Here is an 18436-nt window from a genome sequence, read left to right on the forward strand (position 1 = left end):
ACAGATTAGCCGGTAATATTAAAATTTGATATCGATAAATTTTAACGCAATACGGTATTTAAATAACGGAAGGTACGGGGAAAGAGAAATTAACGGTCAAGAGACGGCGACAAGTCTCCAGTGGCGAATCGTATTTCCGAATATGGTAATATTTTGACACCGCAGTTCCGTTTGAGCCGTAGACGTGAACAGACCGAATCACCGAACAGACCACGGGGGCTGCACGCGGATCGTGACTCGTGCGTGTAGATTACAATAAAAAAGAAAATTATTTTTAAAGCCCGTCCGATCGCGATCGCGTTAAATAATCGATAATCTTAAAGAGTCGGAGTGTTTTTAGTGAAAGTAGAATCGAAATAAGTCTCGTAAGTGTCAGTAAAGTGATAAATATGGCGAACAGCGTAGCACCAGACTCGTGGGAGCAGCAGGCGGACAGCGGGGATAATGCGAACGGTCAGGATAAATCGTTGGAGAGTAAATTCTCAACGTTGAATGTAAACGCCGCTGAATTCGTGCCTTCCTTCTGCATACCATCCTCGGAAACGAGCTCGGCAGGCGACAGCCCCAACGCCACCGTTCCTGACACCAGCCACGGTACGTGGATACCTTACCTTACCTATCTTCTCCGTTCCCCAGAACTCCTCCAAAAATAACAGTACATATCCACTAATGATGACGTATCCCTCTGTACTTAACACATGTCCATTATCTGACCGATAACAATTTTCATTTTCCCATCCGCACCGCTGGCTGGATCCGTTACATTACCGCTTACCTGGTGGCGGTTAATTATAACAGTGTGATTGTTTCTCCGCACTCCGCATAATAATGCCTTTAATACTCGTCGTTACGGATTTGAACGACGACAAAACAAACCCCGTATATTATCACTAATTAATCCATTATCGTATTTTTATCTTTTTCTTATTCGCAATTATTCAGCATGTAAACTAGGAATAAAGTAAATGCCATGCGTGCCGCGCATTTTACTGCATCCCCGCATTGACCACGGTATCAGACAACGTGGATTCCACTTACCTTGACATTCCAACCTACTTTTCGCTTATACTTGATCGGAATAATTTCATCCAAACTTTTTCTTCCCCTTTGTTCACGTTTCTCTTTTCTTGTTCTGTTCTTCTGTAGATTTTGAGGTTTCTTCCTGTCTATGTCCCGATTACCCATTCCTAATTTACTCATACCAAACAGGCACGATCTCATCACCAAACTGTTATCTTATTTATCACATATGTTGACTAGACTGCAAAGCTGTTGGGCGATTAGAAAGTTTCGATGCTTTATTTTTTTTTTCCTACCTTCTTCGTCATCTGGTCAACGATATTATATCGAACACCTGTGAAAAACTACCTTGTCGACTTCAGGAGGAAGCTCTGTCGCCGTTCCACCTGATCCGGCTGGTACTTTAGTCGAGGAACCGCCTGCTGGGGGAGGGGCACCACCTTCACCTAACGCAACAAACGCCAAGAATGCCAGTCCTGAACATCAGCCGGCTGATTCTTGGGAGGAAGCAGCCGTTGATGCCGACCCGTTATTAACACCTGAGAATGAAGAGGTAACGACAACGGCGATCTGATGTTTTTTCTCTACACATGCGATGTTGTTTGACGTATATTTTGTATGCTGTGATAATACAATTGTCGCTTCACAGGCTGAAATTGACGAGGATGAAGAGACGGTGGTAAAAATACTGAAAAAGAAGCCAGTCAAAATAACGGAAGATACAAAAAGCAAAAAAGAACACGTCAATGTTGTCTTCATTGGACATGTCGGTGAGTTGGTAATTTCTAAGTTCATAAACTGCTAACTTGTAGCTAGGCGAACATGAAATGTAATAATTTATAAATACTGGAAGGAAGTATGATTTTATGTGCGAACAATTTTAAAATACTATGAATTCAAGTGTGTAGATTATTTGGTATTAATCACTGTTCGTGCACAATGTTTATTGTAGGAAGATAGTAAAAGAACAAAACCAACTTTTGGTTCTGAGAAATAAAAGAAAAAAAAATTGGGATAGTCGTGGAATTTTAAAACTCATTTCATTGGTCATTCCAATTTTTCATTTACCGATTCGTGACACTAAAATATAAAGTGATGCTGTTGCATTTATGGTTTTAAATTCCGTCGTTTTTTGGTGATACCGTGTGTTATATAAAATCACACATATAGGAGAAAACTGGTTTGGAATATTTTATGGCAACGTTGAAAAACATCACGTGTAGATTTGAGCGTAAGAAAGATGGCTGAACATAATCTTTCCTTCCTTAATCAGTCAGACATAGTAAACAATGGTTGAAAAAAGTGCAATCAGTCATTTGTATGTTCTTCTTACCACCTATCATCGTACCTATCTTTATCCTTATTTACTTTGCTCCTATTTCACAATAGGTTTATCAAAATTCTGAGTACAAGCTGTGGCATTATGAACAAGAAACGTTCGAGTGTCGTGTTGAGCTTATTCGCGGCATTAAATAATTCTAAAAATCATCTTCAGATTGGGATAAACTATTTAACAAATTAGCTCAGATGCAAATTCTTGAATAATTGTACAGATGCCGGGAAGTCAACCATCGGCGGACAAATCATGGCATTAACAGGTATGGTCGACAAAAGAACATTGGAAAAGTATGAAAGAGAAGCTAAGGAAAGGAGCAGAGAAACGTGGTACCTCAGTTGGGCGCTGGATACCAACCAGGAAGAGAGAGAGAAAGGAAAAACTGTCGAGGTTGGCCGGGCGTATTTTGAGACTGAAAGAAAGCACTTTACAATTTTGGATGCGCCAGGACACAAAAGTTTTGTACCAAACATGATCGGTGGTGCTGCTCAGGCTGATTTAGCCGTCCTTGTAATTTCTGCGAGAAAAGGTGAATTTGAAACTGGATTTGACAGAGGGGGACAAACGAGAGAACATGCCATGCTGGCCAAAACTGCTGGCGTCAAACATCTGGTAGTATTAGTTAATAAAATGGATGACCCTACGGTGGAATGGGACGAGGGAAGATACAACGAATGCAGGTAAACATTCATTTCTCAAAGCTGATATGAATATCTGGTACAAAAAGATAAATTTCATACTATTAGAATGTTTCATTCTTTGCATAGTTAAGTTGTAACAGTTTTATTCCAAGTTGCAATAATCCATTTTCAGAGATAAAATCTTACCCTACCTTCGTAAACTGGGATTCAACCCAGCGAAAGACTTGACCTTTATGCCGGTATCGGGCCAACTAGGAATCGGCTTAAAAGATCCAATCCCTGCGGAGCTCTGTACTTGGTACAAGGGTGAAGCGTTCATACCATTCATTGACCAACTACCATCCCTTAATCGTAAGAGTAACGGACCATTTATTATGCCAATTGTTGATAAATACAAAGATATGGGTACGGTCGTAATGGGTAAAGTGGAGGCTGGAGAAGCAAAGAAGGGACATTCCCTTCTGGTCATGCCTAATCGAGTGAGTATATTGAATCATTAATTATTTTGCTCGATGTGTTCTTAGATCAATTTTCATTTACATTCGATACTTCTCGTTGAATTGATAGACGGCAGTAACGGTAGACCAATTGTGGTCGGACGATGAAGAAGTAACGTCGGTTGGTCCTGGTGAAAATGTAAAGATTAAGCTAAAGGGTATTGAGGAAGAAGACGTGAGTCCCGGTTTTGTTCTATGCGACAGTAATAATCCGATCAAAACGGGAAAAATTTTTGACGCCCAAGTTGTCATCCTGGAGCACAAAAGCATCATTTGTGCCGGTTACAGTGCTGTAATGCACATTCACTGCGCAGCGGAAGAAGTCAGTGTGAAAGCGCTCATATGTTTGGTGGACAAAAAATCTGGTGAGAAAAGTAAAACGCGACCGAGGTTCGTCAAACAAGATCAAGTGGCCATCATGAGAATTGAGTGTGCCGGAGTTATTTGCCTTGAACAGTTTAAACTGTTTCCCCAAATGGGTCGGTTCACTCTTAGGGACGAAAGTGAGTATATTATCCTTTTGCCTCATCCATAGCTCGTAAATATCATGATCAAAAGTACAAAACAGTGCGTTACTCTAATTATCGAACTTTAAATTTGTTTTACAAAACTCGCTCAATTTTCAACTAAATCGCAAAAAGCAAGTATATATCAGGAACATTATTGACGATTGCTTATTCATTCATTTTCAGACAAAACTATTGCTATTGGTAAGGTGCTGAAGGTGGTTGAGTAAGTTCTGTTTTACGTTGAATTTTATTGTGACTAAGGACATTATTATACCTACCATCGAACACATTGAAATCACACACAAACAATGTAAACACAAACTTTGAGAACCTATGATCTATCTGTATGCATTAAACATTAGATGATGAAACAATACGCACTCACGGTAAGTGTAATTTGGGATTGGGTGAACAGAGAGAGATATATGCGAATTATATATATTATATATATAAAGAATGATATATATGACAAACTAAAATAAAACGACTTTGATTACAAAAAGAAAAGAATAAAATAGATAATACAAAGAAATGTTTTTGAAAAAACAGCACCACCCCCTGCCCTAAAGGAGACGAAAAAAAAATCTTTTCAGGATTTCGTTGTCGTTGAAATATTTTAATGGCAAGGGGGTAGGGGAGGAGGGTATACAAAAAGGCTTTTTCAATATAAACTGAGGGCGATATTTTTGTTCTACGGAGCTATGTGAAAAATGATAATGGATAGCATTAACGCTAATTATGATTATTATTATTATTATTATCATTGAATTGATGGGTAATAGATGAAACATATTGAGTAAAGCAAATAGATAGTGTTCCACAACAATTTATAATTATTAAATCAATATTGTACTGTTTCTTATTTTATTCTCATTAAAATACTAATTTACTACGAAACTGTTTATTTGTAATAATTTTCACTGTATGTTCTGTACTTTGGAGCATCTTTATGTTCATTAGAAAGAGAAAAAAGAAAAAGAAAAAATAATACGTGAAAACTTTCTGTGATAGAACACAGGGAGAGTAAATTAATTTACATAGATTTTTTGAAGAATGTAGTCTATAAGAAGACAATTGATATGAATATCTTTTGATTTCTTTATAAAAAAAATATCAAACCAGCCACATTGTGCCCTAAAAATTGATTGCAGAAGTATTTATGACAATTATCAGATCACGGCTGAAGTTGTGACAATACCAGACAGGGATGAAAAATCAGTTTGTAAATCTAAAAAAGCATCGAATATTCCTATTCATGTGTAAGGTATATCGATAGAAAGAAGTTAGTTACTCTACTCTTGCTCTGATACAATACACTAAAATACTGGTTGTCATCTCGTCTTCCAAGAAAAAAAAAAAAGAAAGAAAGAAAAAAACACGAAGTCTGTAACGCTCATAAGTACAGAACTTTATAGTGTATTGAATATAATAATCGTTGACATTTTCGTTTTCCATTTTACTTCATATTTCGTACTTTTTTTTTTTTATAATCTATTTGCGAATTTTATTAAAGAGCTTGTCACCATCGGCACATACATAGCTAGGCGAATTCATGGAAACGTGATTTTTGTAGCTTCAGTGAAACAATCACACGGTGAAGAGAAGAATAATTGTAAAATATAAGAACCGGCAATGTCCGTATTGTTATTATTAAATATTATTATGGATTGAACTAATATTAATTATTAATATAAAAACTACCAATAATATAAACACAAACGAAGTATAAGGAGGTGAGCAAACTACAGAAGAATAATAGATATTAAGAGCCTTAGCTCATGCTGTAGTGTGGGATACATTGATATTTTTATATATTGCTGCGCCATCAATATTTACTTATTCAATCAAGTCAGCCGGTTTGGTTTTTACTGAAAAGGCTTGGCTTTTAACCATTTTAAAGCTATCTTTGCGAGGGCCTAAAATTATGAAAAACAGGGAAGAGTGCTGAAAACTTGATGAAAAAAATTAACACAATGAAGTTCTGTGAAATTTTAATATCAAAAAGTATTCAGTGTTTAGCGCTTAATTAGCAATATGAATTCTTCATCAATAGTTGGAAATTTACCAGACAATATGACGTGCTTTAGAAAGTTCTCATAACCGTAATTACGAATATTGTTTAAAAGAAATCGAGGGTTCTCCTCCAGCGAACCATTTTCATGCTGTTCTCAATTTCATTCAATACGATGTACAAATTGTTGTCCTTTGGTATAGGGGGAAATATAAAATGTAAAAATGTGTGATTCGTACAATCCTATTTGATGTATATCGAAGTAGGATAATTTTTTCTTGAGACATAGAGAAGTAGTTTCTACTCAAAGTATTGAAAACTATGAGAAAAACCTAGATAGCATAAGTACAAATAAATTATTTTTGAAATATGCAAAACGGTGTCATTGCTTTCAAAGATAGAAATAGAATTATTTTTTTAATAGTAAGGTCTGAAAGCCTGCAATCATAAAACTGCTTCATTTTTCTCACTGGTATTCAGCGCTCATCCTACTTATTACTTATACCTTATATAATAAAATTTGGAAAACTGTTCAAAATCATGTGGGAGAAAAGGAAAAATTTTCTTTTCAATTACGTGTTATTTAATGAATGATAGAATGGTACATAATAATATATTCAATCGATTTACGAGGATGCTACTCTTAATTGTGCACGATAATTATTCTTTTAACAGTAAAAATGCATGTAAAAGAATAAATTTCGTTCAAATTTTTGTGAAAGGAAGTCATTGCAGTCACAGAGCGAAGTTTATAAAGTATTGCCTAATAAAACACCGTGATGGAAGATTTGAAATCTTGTACATGGTTGTATATGGTTACATAGTTATATTAAACATGTACATAAACACGTGCGGACAGCGTCAAGTCTGTTTCGTGCCAATCGTCCAATAAATAATCAAGCGGTCCGTTTAATTTAGTTGCACTGTAAAGTTGAACGCCTCATTCATATCTTTACGGAGAAACGATTGATAAAGGACTAAACATAATTTCGCTATTATGCATGAGATGTGAAAAATCAACTATAGCCTTTAATACGAACTAAACCGGCTATTAGCTTCCTAATTATCATCTTGGATATGAATTTTGAAGAAATTATCATTTGCTCATGAGTATTTACATTGCAATTTAACTGTAACATATAAGTTGTCAAATCAATTCTTGAAAACAATCGATTTCGATTGTTATCAAACACCATGTCAAGAAATGATTGAATTCAAAGTAAATGAAATGAGTCTTAAAAAATATTTTAAAAAGTTAAATTTTAAGATATAGGTATAAAATTTCAAGAATAAAAGAACACGGAAATTAATGAGACACATGAAACAAGATTACTAGACGCGGGAAAGGTTGTTTCATCATTTTAAAATGAACTTGTATCGGTGATAGTAAATTTTGAAACTGTAGAAATGAAAATGCTTTAGAAACCGACGCCAAAATGGACGAGGATGGTTTTAAAGTAATATCAAGCACTGTATGCGATTTGATAATTCCCATAGCGACCAGATGTTTTTAAATTAAAATTACTATTTTGACGGTGACAACCTTGTACGTTTAATAATCTTGTATTAGCACTGTCTGCCTTTTTTTACGAATAAAAAAAATCTAATCAGACTTAAACCTTGTAGTGAGGTGAATGAAATGACTTATATTATTATAAAAATGTGCATAAATTGTTTATCAAATGCGCAGTGTTTCCTCATTGAAACAGCATAAATACGAAAATTTTGAAGACATTTTCATATTCCCAATAAATATTGTACATGGAGACAGCCTCTTTAATTCTAGAAATTTAATATCAAGCCCCTGTTATGTTGATTTTATCTTTTATATTCATAAATCATGTGATATGTGAAGTGTAATCATATTTATAGACCCCGCACTAGTTTCAACTAGTTTTCACTGCGTGTCGTTCTGACTCATTTAATATTAGCGCTCCTAATTCTGATCAACGATCTGATGTTACGGAAGAAAAAGATGAGTTTAAGTCGACGATATAAAATATTAGGTATGTAAGAAGTTGTTCGAATCAATAACTTGGTACAATGTAATGATAATCATTTCTTGACTCTTTGAGATTGTGTTTGAAATGAAAATGAATTTGCTAATGGCTTATATATTTATTTATATTTTATTCGGCTTTCGGTTGTATAAAAATTAGGTGATTCAATAACGGAATTCAATTTATTTGAATTATTTTCAAATGAAACTCTTTAAAAAATTGACATCATCAATTCGTTATTACGCTTGCTGGTGTGATGTCTAGACTATACATATGAGCTAATATCTGAACTACGGTTTACTGTAATATATGCAATTTCAATTGTCTCCTAATCTCTGGCCAAAGTATTTTAACATAGTACAGTATAAATGTGTAAAGTGGTTTTATAAACCCCAATTTTCTAAACAATTACCTTGTTAAATCTGTTTACCGATCTCTATCAATGTTTGAAATATCGGCTTTTCTTGCGCCAGAAAGTGATTCTATACAATTATGCCACTGAAACAAAAACAAATACTCCGCAACAATTGCCAAGTGATCTTGCAGTATTTTTTAATTCGTCAATTAGTGATTTGGTCAACATAATTCACGAGTAACATGGGCGAATGATTCAAATTTTTATACAAAAATTATTCCGTCATACCGACGTTTTGCCTAGTGATTTTGCCGCGGCAATTGTTCATCATGAGTAGTCCTGAGTCATAATTCCAATGTTACCAACATAACTCGACTCGAGACTCAATTGAAAAAAGTCCCTAACTAGCATAAACATGGCCTCCCGAGGCAGTCTCGGTGTTCTGAGAGTTTTAGCCAAATTAGAAGCGTCTGTCAACTCCGGAAACTATTATGAAGCACATCAGATGTACAGGACTTTGCACTTTAGGTAAGCCGACAATTATTCATATAGTTTATATATTCTAACCACTTTCAAGTGCTACGTAATTGCAACTTAACCTCTCTTTAGGTACCTTGGACAAAGAAAGTATTCGGAATTACTGGAATTACTGTACAATGGATCAACGTTACTCCTACAACATGATCAGGTACTAATTTATCTACTTTAATGTATTTGCATCAATACAAAGTGCCTTCCAAATTTTAACATTTGCATATGCATGTATGTTGAATGTTCATTGGAGCATTCAGTGATTAGTCACAAGTGGTAGAAGTCTTGCCATCTCTTGCATTGGATTTCCAAATGTTACCAAAGTTATGAAGTAGCATTGCTGTAGCAGATATGCAAAATAAATGCTTGAATGATTTTCACATTTATTCTGCAATTCCCATATATTTAATCTACGACAGGCATGCATTACATATTTAAGAACATGAGCAACACTGATTGTTTAATTTTTCTTTCAGCAAGCAAGTGGCGCTGATCTTGGAACATTATTTGTCGATGCTCTAGTCAAGTCAGAAACTGAGCCTTCGCAAGTATATTTCGAAAAACTGACGAATTTATTCAGCTTGATGAACCCTACAGCACCAGAAAGGGAAACGTTTCTTTTAGAAGCGCTAAGGTGGAGCTTAAAGGGGTCCGATTATAAAACGGGTCACCCTGATTTTCATCAGCGAATAGCACAAGTATTCTGGAAAGGTATACTCAAGTGATAAGAATCAGATCTGTGTATTAAATATTTCTTTCATAACAGATAGACAGATTCATTGAAATTGTACATTGTGAAACTATACCGCTACTTCATTGTGCATAGAAGCTCTCGCAGTCAATCTCTCATATCATATTTATATCTTTTTAAATACAGAGAAAAACTACATAATGGCCAGGCAACACTTTTTATATAGTAGTGATGGATCTGGTTGTGCTGCGATGCTTGTTGAACTTCACGAAGAGCGTGGATACTCGAGTGAAATAGATCTTTTCATTGTGCAAGCCGTCTTACAGTAAGTCATTGAGTGAAATTATACTTCATACAAGAGTTTTGTAAAAGATACCCGAATTGTTTGCTCACATGTACATTATAAAATAGTAAAAGAATTGTTACGCTCTTATTATATTGTACTTCATTGATTTCCAGGTACTTATGTTTGAGAAATAAAACCACAGCAGAAGAAGCGTTTCATTCATATACTTTGAAACACCCAAAAATAAATAGTGGTCCACCGTACTTTCTGCCGTTGTTGAATTTTTTATTCTTCTTACTGAAAACCATTGAAACGTAAGTTTTGCTGACATGTTATATTAATAAATTAGCAATATAGTTAATCATACACTAACATGATACATTCCTCATCACAATAATCCAGCAATATCGTAACAATTGTATTGGATATTCTTGCCTTTGAAATACTTGGTCTCATTTTAAATTTACAAATTTCACTTGCTGTCTTTCAAGATATTATGAGAATTTTTGATTGTTAATGCTATGAATGACTATAGGCAGTTAAAAGATTTCAACATATTCACCAGAAATCAAAAACATTTTAACTTTTTAAAATTTTTGTAAATACAGTGGTAAGCTGGCCGCTTTCACAGTTTTGTGTGAGCAGTACCAGTTAAGCCTGAACAGAGACCCGCTCTATAGACAATACTTGGATAAAATAGGTCAAGTGTTCTTTAATGTATCACCGCCACGGGCACCAAGTCAAGGATTATTTGGTTCACTGTTACAATCGTTTTTCAACGGTCTGGAAGAAGAAGATTCAGACGATGATCAGCGAAATGCTCCTACGACATCGCACGTGGCACAAGAATTAGACTAATTGGAAAGGGAATGTTTTTAAGCTTTGTATGAGATGAACTAAAAGAGCTTACAGAGATTTGAGATGCCATAAGGGTCTGCTGAAGTGGGTATACATACATATACATATTAAATCTAGCGTAATGTAGCAGTTTATTGTTCTCATTTTTAGCATTCTTCATCCATTCAAATACTTATATATATTAGGGTGGTCCTTGTTTGGAAGTCGATAAAAGTTTTGCTGCAACGCTCCGCAGACCTGTTCACAATCATTTTAAAAAAATCTGTAAATTTTCAAGCCACTGCAACTAAAACAACTTAAAAATTAAGAAAGGATACGTTTTTTTTTACCTGAATGGGAAAACCCAAACTCGCAGAGGCACGTGTATCAGTGATGTAACGGCTTGAAACTACACAAATTTTTTATATGATTTGGAACAGGTCTGGGGGGCATTGCAATGAAAATATTTCAGACCCCCAAATAAGAACCCACTCTAAGATATATAAATATATAATAATATACATAGGTACATATTGATGAACATTCGAAGGGTTGTAAAATGCTTACATTTAGAGATTTATTTATATCTGAATATGCATTCTTACGTATTCATCATTGTACCTATATGGATTGTAGAAGCAGTGTACAGAATTTTATTTATTTTTGCGTAAATTTCAATTCTTCAAAATAATAATATATATAAAAAACATAAATTCATGGTCGATGCCCATTCAGTTTGTATGACTTTATTTTACTTTATTTTTCGCCGTTTACGTTTCTAATAATCTATTGACAAACATGTGAGATTTTTAGGTTTTTTTTTATACTAAACAGTGTGCTAACAAATTAGCTTATAAATACGCGAAACTAAGCGATTTAAAATGAGATAGTTATTCTAAAACTCGATATTCCACATTCAGGAGGCAAAGCATATAATATCTAATGTGCCCTTTTTGAAATCTGGCTCTAAAGAAAACTTATAGTAATAACCGTGTACATTTTGGAAGTGATACGATCGGTTTAAAGTGTTATTTTGTATACTCTGAATAATGTGAGAAATAAAAGGAAAAAATATTTAGCATAATAATTTTTTCTTAAAAATATAAACTGCACTAATACCACATGTGATTAGTTAAAGTGAAGACACGTGACAAAGCTGAATAATATTCATCTACTAACGAATAATGTAAAGAAACGTCAAAATCAAAGTACAAGGCTAGTTCACACATCCGACGTCAGAATATTGACTATTTTAGACATTGTATATTATTATCAATTTTAGTAAGCTGTAAGATGTCAAACTATGAGTCAACTTAAATAATGTACAAAAGTAATAATTATTGCAGTACATACCTTTCAATGGCAAATTTTTTTCATCTCGTCTCTTATTCAATATAGCATGTAATTTTATGAATACTTGACTGGTATTGTGTATATAGATTTTTATTAGTGCGAACAAGGTCCACTTTACTTGTTCGACTTTTTCGATTTACTTCCAATCTTTTACTTCATGAAAATAATTAGTCTTTTTTCTGATCTATCGATTGCTGATGCTGTTTCTGTCATATGATAGGATTTAAAATTATATTAATTTACGCATTGAAACGAATCCGATATTTACGAGTTTGTATTAACTTCTGGTTTATCGAAATATTAACAATTTTAGGGCGCAGTAGAAGAATGCTTAAAAAAGCATCTATGTAATTTGTAAAACAAATTTTAGATAACACATCATTTGAGCAATCAATGTACAGGCTGAGAATCTTTCCAAAGTAAGTTAAAACAGTGTTAAGAGATACGAGCAAATATATTTTACAGTAGTATAGCGTGTAGCAAAAGCTCAATTACGCAACAGTTAATATTTAGTATGAAATACTATAATGCTTTATTACGTGAATTAAAATTAATCTCCGACAGTGGCATAATAATCTATTTAATTGAGGAAAAACAAATTCTAGATCCTTAACATATTAAAAATAAAAATACAAAATGATAATCCACTATCTTTTCACATACAGAATTCGTTATTAACCTTAAAAAACTGTAAAATACTAACAGGTGGTTTTTATTTGTGTATTTTATTTTTCAGTATAAAAAATATAAACATGAGACTTTTATCGAGGATTTTTAGCTCGGATATTAAATACTTTTTATCTCGTAAGCCATTTACATGCAATTTCAATAAAAACAATTCCTTCTTCGCAATCCTTTACAATTTTAATGCATACATAAGTTTTAACTATAAAATATTAACTCTTAAATGTTATTCCAAAAAAAAAAAAAACTAGTCCTACATGATAGATACAGAAGGTAAATAACGTTAATTTCTTATAAAATAATTGGTGATATTATAATTGTAGGTAACGTTACTGCACAGGTTTGGGAAATGATTTTGATTTTTATACAAAGAAATAAAAATATAATTTAGACCACTATTGTATGTATAGGAAAACTACGGAATTATATCTATCAAAGCAAACCTCGATTTTTTTAAAAGTAGCTCACTGCTTGATTGTAAGTCTTTCTAGTATGATTGAGCGGGAGTTACAATATGGAAAAATTTTTATGTACGTTATATTGAACATGACTCAATATTAAAATTATGAGACGTAGATCTATATTCCAACCTGCTCTTTTCTCAAACGAAAATATTTTCCAATTATATTATCATTTAGTATTAATCATTGTAAATGATATATCTTACCAGGAACCAATTTGATATCCCCCTTCGAATTTGATGCAACTCGTGTATGTTGTAGAACATTGAAAACTAAAACACACCTTTGTTTTATCAGCGGAAAAACGGTTTGAAGGGATGAAAACGATCCCCAAAGATGGAAACCCAACATGGTAATTTCTTGATGTACACGATGTGTTTGAATGAAACCAATGCTGAAATGTTCCTATTCATGAATGAAACCTTTTTTAATGTTCTACAAATATACATGAGTTGTAACTAAATCGGAGGCGGACACCGAACTGATCTTTCTTGTTAGTAGAAATCTATCTAGCTGTATCTCTTTTGGATACACATGTTTAATACTCTTTCAGACCTGGCATGGGGAATTGTGAGGCAAATTTTTCTACTTCTGTACGAAGTGCTTGGACCTTTACCTTTATTGCCACATCAGTATCTAATACCCTTTTAAATTCCGGGAGCTTAAGTCCAGATATAGCCGTGACTTCTTTAGCCAGTTCTATACCTGAAAATGGGAAATAGTATTAACAGCCTGTGAGTCGATATTGTCAAAGCTGGAGCATAACTTTGAACGCTTCGCCAAGCTAACTCAAATTCAAACGTAAGTGATAGTGAAACTGATAGAACTTACCTGAATGAATGAAATTAACAGCTTTATCAATTTCAGCTTCCTTGAAACCCCTAGTAGTCAAAGCCGGTGTTCCAAGCCTGATACCGTTTGGATTCAATGCACTTTTATCCCCAGGAACTGTATTTTTGTTGCATGCGATTCCAATATCTTCTAGTATCCTCTCAGCTTTGGCTCCGCTGATACCAGTGGAACTCAGATCAACTAAGATGAGATGCACGTCGGTGCCACCACTGCTAATTTTGTAACCAAGTTTTTGAAGACTGTCCGAGAGTCTTTTTGCATTAGCTAATACTTGTTTTTGATAAGCAATGAACTCGGGAGACTTAGCCTGTTTCATTGTTGTGGCAATGGCAGCAATTTGATGATTATGTGGGCCACCTTGCAGGCCGGGAAACACAGCCTGATTTATTCTGGTCTCCAGATCATACAAAATCTTTTCACCCTTCTTATTTGTACTTCTAACGCCTTTCCGGAAGAAAATTACACCGGCACGTGGCCCTCTGTAATTAAATAAACATTATATCTGACTGTCTGATTTATACAAATGTTAAAATTTGTTTACAACAATTTAATTGCTGTACCTGAGCGTCTTATGAGTTGTAGTAGAAACAACATCGCTGTATTCAAACGGGCTAGGAATAACACCTGCAGCAACAAGCCCAGAAATATGCGACATATCGCTGAAGAGATACGCTCCATGTTGATCAGCAATTTCCCTAAAACGTTTATAGTCCAAACACCTGCTATAGCACGATATACCGGCTATAATTATCTTTGGCTTGAACAATCTTGCAGTCTCTTCAAGTTTATCGTAGTCTATGTATCCTGTTTCAGGATTCACCTTGTAAGGCATCGACTCAAAGAATATCGATGTTGCAGAGATTTTCTTGGTTTCGGTGAAAAATCCTATGAAACATTGAAGGTAGATTTATAAATAAAATGGTAATGTAAAATTTTTCTTTATAACAGAAAATTACTGCTCCTCATAAATACGTTTAAGGAATTTTTGTTAACCATGTGTTAGATGCCCTCCGTCGGGGAGATCTAGACCCATTATACGCCCATGGGGTTCAACCAGACCAGTGTAGACAGCAAAATTGGCCGGACTGCCGGAGTACGGTTGAACATTGCATCCCCATTCTTCTGGATTTAGATTGTAAGCTTCTAAGGCACGTTTTTGAGCAAGTAATTCAATTTGATCAATGAATTCGTTTCCACCGTAATATCTGAAAAAGTGAAAAATTATTAGTGTACAATTGAAGAAAATAAAATTATGTTCTAACGATTTCACATAGTTCCAGGTACAAAAGAGGAGAATTTGGAAGTCAAATTAATTTATTCACCTCTGTCCCGGAAGACCTTCGCTGTATTTATTTCCTAGGCAAGATCCGAGGCATTGGAGTACGCTAAGAGAGGTAAAATTTTCACTCGCAATCATTTCCAGCCCACACTCTTGTCGCTTTTTCTCCTTTTTCATTAAATCGAACAGCTCGTAATCCGTGTCCCATAAGTTTTTGTGAATAGTGCTCGACATATTGTCCTAGAAATGAAATTCTCAGATTTAATAGAAATGAAAAAACAAGTTTCATAATTTTTTCTTTCCTTTTCGTTCAAATGACATTATAACTTGCACATGAAAATTTAATTGATCACATTTAATTTCCGTCAAAGAATATCACGAAATGAACAATAACCTGTTGCTTTTCACACGTCTTGCTGCGTACGGACACGTGCTTCGAACGGAAAAAAATATGGAAGTAGTTATGTAGCGAAAAAAAAACGTGCCAGTAACGTGCGATATTCGTCAAAGATTGATTGCTAAATGGTAGGAAATTTGCGGTACCCGTTGTATTATAATGCCTAGTTAAGGGAAACTGATGGAGTTCAAGTGAGATAACCCCAACTCTCCAAGCGACACGAAGAGGTCGTGAATATGTGAAATCTTCTTACGTGAAACTTAAACGTAAGATTACGCGCGAGTTTTATCGCCGATAGTGAGAATGTAAAATCGGAACAGAGCGCAAACAAGCGTCACACATGTAATAACTCACGTTAGCACAACTTTCGACATTTGTTTTGCGCAAATAATCATAATTATAATACATATAGGTATAATGATTATCGCAGAGACGCCCTTATCAAAGTTTGCACAATAACCGATTATTGTTGTTGCACTTTCGAAAACACACATAATCGCAAACGAGCGCGTTAAAAACAATTATTTCGTCACACTGACCGTCTTAAAGATAAGTTCACATCGCTGTCACACTAATTATCTACGTTATAGGCTAAACTGCATCTACTACAAATATTGCATCGAAGTGTAGAATTGCAACAATGCGTGTGAATATCGGCTGTCAGTACGGTCAAGAAAAAAAATGATCAAACAAATTTAACGCTTATTGTTAGAATACCCGACATTATTTGCTTTCCTCACCGGCATTGAAGTGCAGTCAGTTGCCGTGTGTTGAACGTAGTGAAACGATGATGTAGTGCGAGTAACCGAGTGACCCAGAGTTCTTGGTCTTCTTGTTGCATTGCCCTTTTTTCTCACCAGATTTTTAACCAATTGCTTCGCCGCTCCGGTTAAATTATACCAATTTCCGGCCATCATATTTTATGTATTTAGCTCGGTGATACTCCCACGATTGTATGGAAATATAAACTGACTGTAGGGGTATAAAGTTTGCCTTTAAAATAACTAAATAGCCAGCCTTTCGACAGTTCACGCGAAGTCGGTACAATCTATCTTCACGGATATATGCTACGCGTTATAATACGCAGGACCAATTCCGAATTCTATCAACTATGTACGCGTTGCGCATAAATTTAAAAAAAAACAAACCGGCTATATTAACGTTTTCTTTCCAACTGTGCATATTATAAGCATGCAGAACGATCCACCGTTTAAAGAACTGACTGCTAAGGGATTGCGAGAGAATGTGCATCATTGTATATATATATACGTGTCGTATATATTCTACACGCTACGAGATAGATCAATACGCTTTCTCGCGTTACCGCGGCAAACAGCCAGCAAATATTTCTTCACGTCAACCATACATATACATATATTGTGAATAAGACAATCCCCCGTACCAATCGGTAGATTAAGAATGTTTTATCAGAAATTCAAAACACTGCATATACTTATTTATTGTCGCCTCTGCTAGTTTATTCAAGCTTTCAATTCAGCGGTTTATGCAGCTGCCGAATGCATTGAAATCATAATTTGTTACGAAACTCGGTAGGAGAACTTTTCAAAGAAATGAAGAGTATTTTAATTTCAAATTCAACGACTCAACTATCTGAATTATTACTTTATCGTAATCGATTTTATTACGATTTTCTCTCATTGATTATTTTCAGAACGAAAGCATTCGCTATTGAAATAAATTTGTAAGACCATTGCTCTGGAGATGGATTTGAGTTCATAACAAGTTATAACCGGTTTGCAAATGCGGTTGTAAAATTCTAAGCAATTTACTTTTACACGTAATGTGTGCAATGAAACCGGTTCAATTTCCAGGAAACCACGCCCGGTGCACAAATTTTTATACACCACAAGCGAACTGGTTTATTAACTTACAGTACTTAAATTAAGTGAAGAGAATAGTTAGTTTCGATGTAATTTCACTTAAACTTTTAAGATGATCACGTTATGAAGTTGACTTTAAATGATATATTAAAAAGATATTCAATACCTGACTTAATAGCGAATTTGTTTTACAAATAATGTTAAAAAATTTGCGGTAATATCTAATAATAAGACCTACGGAAAATAATTATAATCACTTTATTCGAGATTAGAGAAAATTAACTATTTATAAAAATATTTCAAATATGATCGGTTGTGAGAGCTGTTTGATATTTGGTTGATTGATATACAAGACAACATGATAAATAGTATTGCAGGCGATTCAAATTCAAATAATACAATATCATTTTTGATCACGATTAATCGACATTATTTTCAATTAATAAATTACAAATTGTATGCGCACGTGTAATATTAATTATTGAAACAACGATAGCTAATATTTTCGGTGAGTAATTATTGTATTCAGATTTCCAATATTTCACCGGACGGAAATTAGGGCAAGAAATATTCAAGAGCAAGAGACCGAAGAAAAAAATACATAATCCATTGCACATCAATGCTACGTATATACAAACACTATTTCTTGCAATGATCGCTGAATTATCTATTTATTGTGAATATCATACAACAATAATTTCAACAATATTTAATGCTTTTTTTTTATTTAAGTTTAAATTTGTATGTGTTGTGTGTGTTTGTTTGTTTTTTTCTCTGTATTTTGATTCTCGTTATGCAAAAAAATACATAGTTGTCTTTATTCCTAATAATAATTATTATCGACCAAAATTGGCA

The 18436-nt window shown here is 34.3% G+C and overlaps 3 protein-coding genes across 6 annotated transcripts; 2 read left to right on the plus strand and 1 right to left on the minus strand.

The window, feature by feature from the left end:
• The first annotated feature begins 165 nt into the window (after positions 1-165).
• Positions 166-7782, plus strand: LOC107218152 (eukaryotic peptide chain release factor GTP-binding subunit ERF3A). 2 transcript variants are annotated; one of them, XM_015655927.2, is made up of 7 exons: positions 166-594; positions 1383-1573; positions 1670-1790; positions 2574-3036; positions 3170-3476; positions 3565-3997; positions 4187-7782. In XM_015655927.2, the coding sequence occupies exons 1-7, from the start codon at positions 390-392 to the stop codon at positions 4228-4230; spliced, it is 1764 nt and encodes a 587-aa protein (XP_015511413.1). In that variant the 5' UTR covers positions 166-389; the 3' UTR covers positions 4231-7782. The 2 variants fall into 2 exon arrangements, with proteins under 2 accessions (XP_015511413.1, XP_015511414.1); XM_015655928.2 differs by having other exon boundaries at positions 166-453.
• A 956-nt stretch (positions 7783-8738) lies between these two features.
• Positions 8739-12983, plus strand: LOC107218131 (Golgi to ER traffic protein 4 homolog). The gene is made up of 6 exons (XM_015655899.2): positions 8739-8897; positions 8979-9057; positions 9377-9611; positions 9778-9916; positions 10051-10191; positions 10486-12983. The coding sequence occupies exons 1-6, from the start codon at positions 8785-8787 to the stop codon at positions 10733-10735; spliced, it is 957 nt and encodes a 318-aa protein (XP_015511385.1). The 5' UTR covers positions 8739-8784; the 3' UTR covers positions 10736-12983.
• LOC107218144 (serine hydroxymethyltransferase) lies at positions 12777-16893 on the minus strand. Of its 3 annotated transcripts, none has more exons than XM_015655917.2 (6): positions 16481-16893; positions 15387-15583; positions 15058-15269; positions 14625-14949; positions 14044-14543; positions 12777-13917 (listed from the first exon to the last, which is right to left on the minus strand). In XM_015655917.2, the coding sequence occupies exons 1-6, from the start codon at positions 16655-16657 to the stop codon at positions 13751-13753; spliced, it is 1578 nt and encodes a 525-aa protein (XP_015511403.1). In that variant the 5' UTR covers positions 16658-16893; the 3' UTR covers positions 12777-13750. The 3 variants fall into 3 exon arrangements, with proteins under 3 accessions (XP_015511403.1, XP_046587537.1, XP_015511404.1); XM_046731581.1 differs by lacking the exon at positions 16481-16893 and adding an exon at positions 15887-15909; XM_015655918.2 differs by lacking the exon at positions 16481-16893 and adding an exon at positions 15738-15880.
• Between the last annotated feature and the right edge of the window lie 1543 nt (positions 16894-18436).

Source organism: Neodiprion lecontei, chromosome 2, assembly GCF_021901455.1.
Source record: "Neodiprion lecontei isolate iyNeoLeco1 chromosome 2, iyNeoLeco1.1, whole genome shotgun sequence".
Classification (NCBI taxonomy): Eukaryota; Metazoa; Arthropoda; class Insecta; order Hymenoptera; family Diprionidae; genus Neodiprion; species Neodiprion lecontei.

What these genes read in the sequence shown, in the direction of transcription:
- LOC107218131 (XM_015655899.2), top strand. Translation starts at nt 8,785, where the DNA reads ATGGCCTCCCGAGGCAGTCTCGGTGTTCTGAGAGTTTTAGCCAAATTA. An exon ending in ATTGTGCAAGCCGTCTTACA is followed by an intron (nt 9,917 to 10,050) that starts GTAAGTCATTGA and finishes ATTGATTTCCAG; the next exon opens with GTACTTATGTTTGAGAAATA. An exon ending in TTACTGAAAACCATTGAAAC is followed by an intron (nt 10,192 to 10,485) that starts GTAAGTTTTGCT and finishes TTGTAAATACAG; the next exon opens with TGGTAAGCTGGCCGCTTTCA.
- LOC107218144 (XM_015655917.2), bottom strand. Translation starts at nt 16,657, where the DNA reads ATGATGGCCGGAAATTGGTATAATTTAACCGGAGCGGCGAAGCAATTG. An exon ending in CGGAGGGCATCTAACACATG is followed by an intron (nt 14,950 to 15,057) that starts GTTAACAAAAAT and finishes AATGTTTCATAG; the next exon opens with GATTTTTCACCGAAACCAAG. An exon ending in ACAACTCATAAGACGCTCAG is followed by an intron (nt 14,544 to 14,624) that starts GTACAGCAATTA and finishes ATTTAATTACAG; the next exon opens with AGGGCCACGTGCCGGTGTAA.
- LOC107218152 (XM_015655927.2), top strand. Translation starts at nt 390, where the DNA reads ATGGCGAACAGCGTAGCACCAGACTCGTGGGAGCAGCAGGCGGACAGC. An exon ending in CGTTCCTGACACCAGCCACG is followed by an intron (nt 595 to 1,382) that starts GTACGTGGATAC and finishes TGTCGACTTCAG; the next exon opens with GAGGAAGCTCTGTCGCCGTT. An exon ending in GGAAGATACAACGAATGCAG is followed by an intron (nt 3,037 to 3,169) that starts GTAAACATTCAT and finishes ATCCATTTTCAG; the next exon opens with AGATAAAATCTTACCCTACC.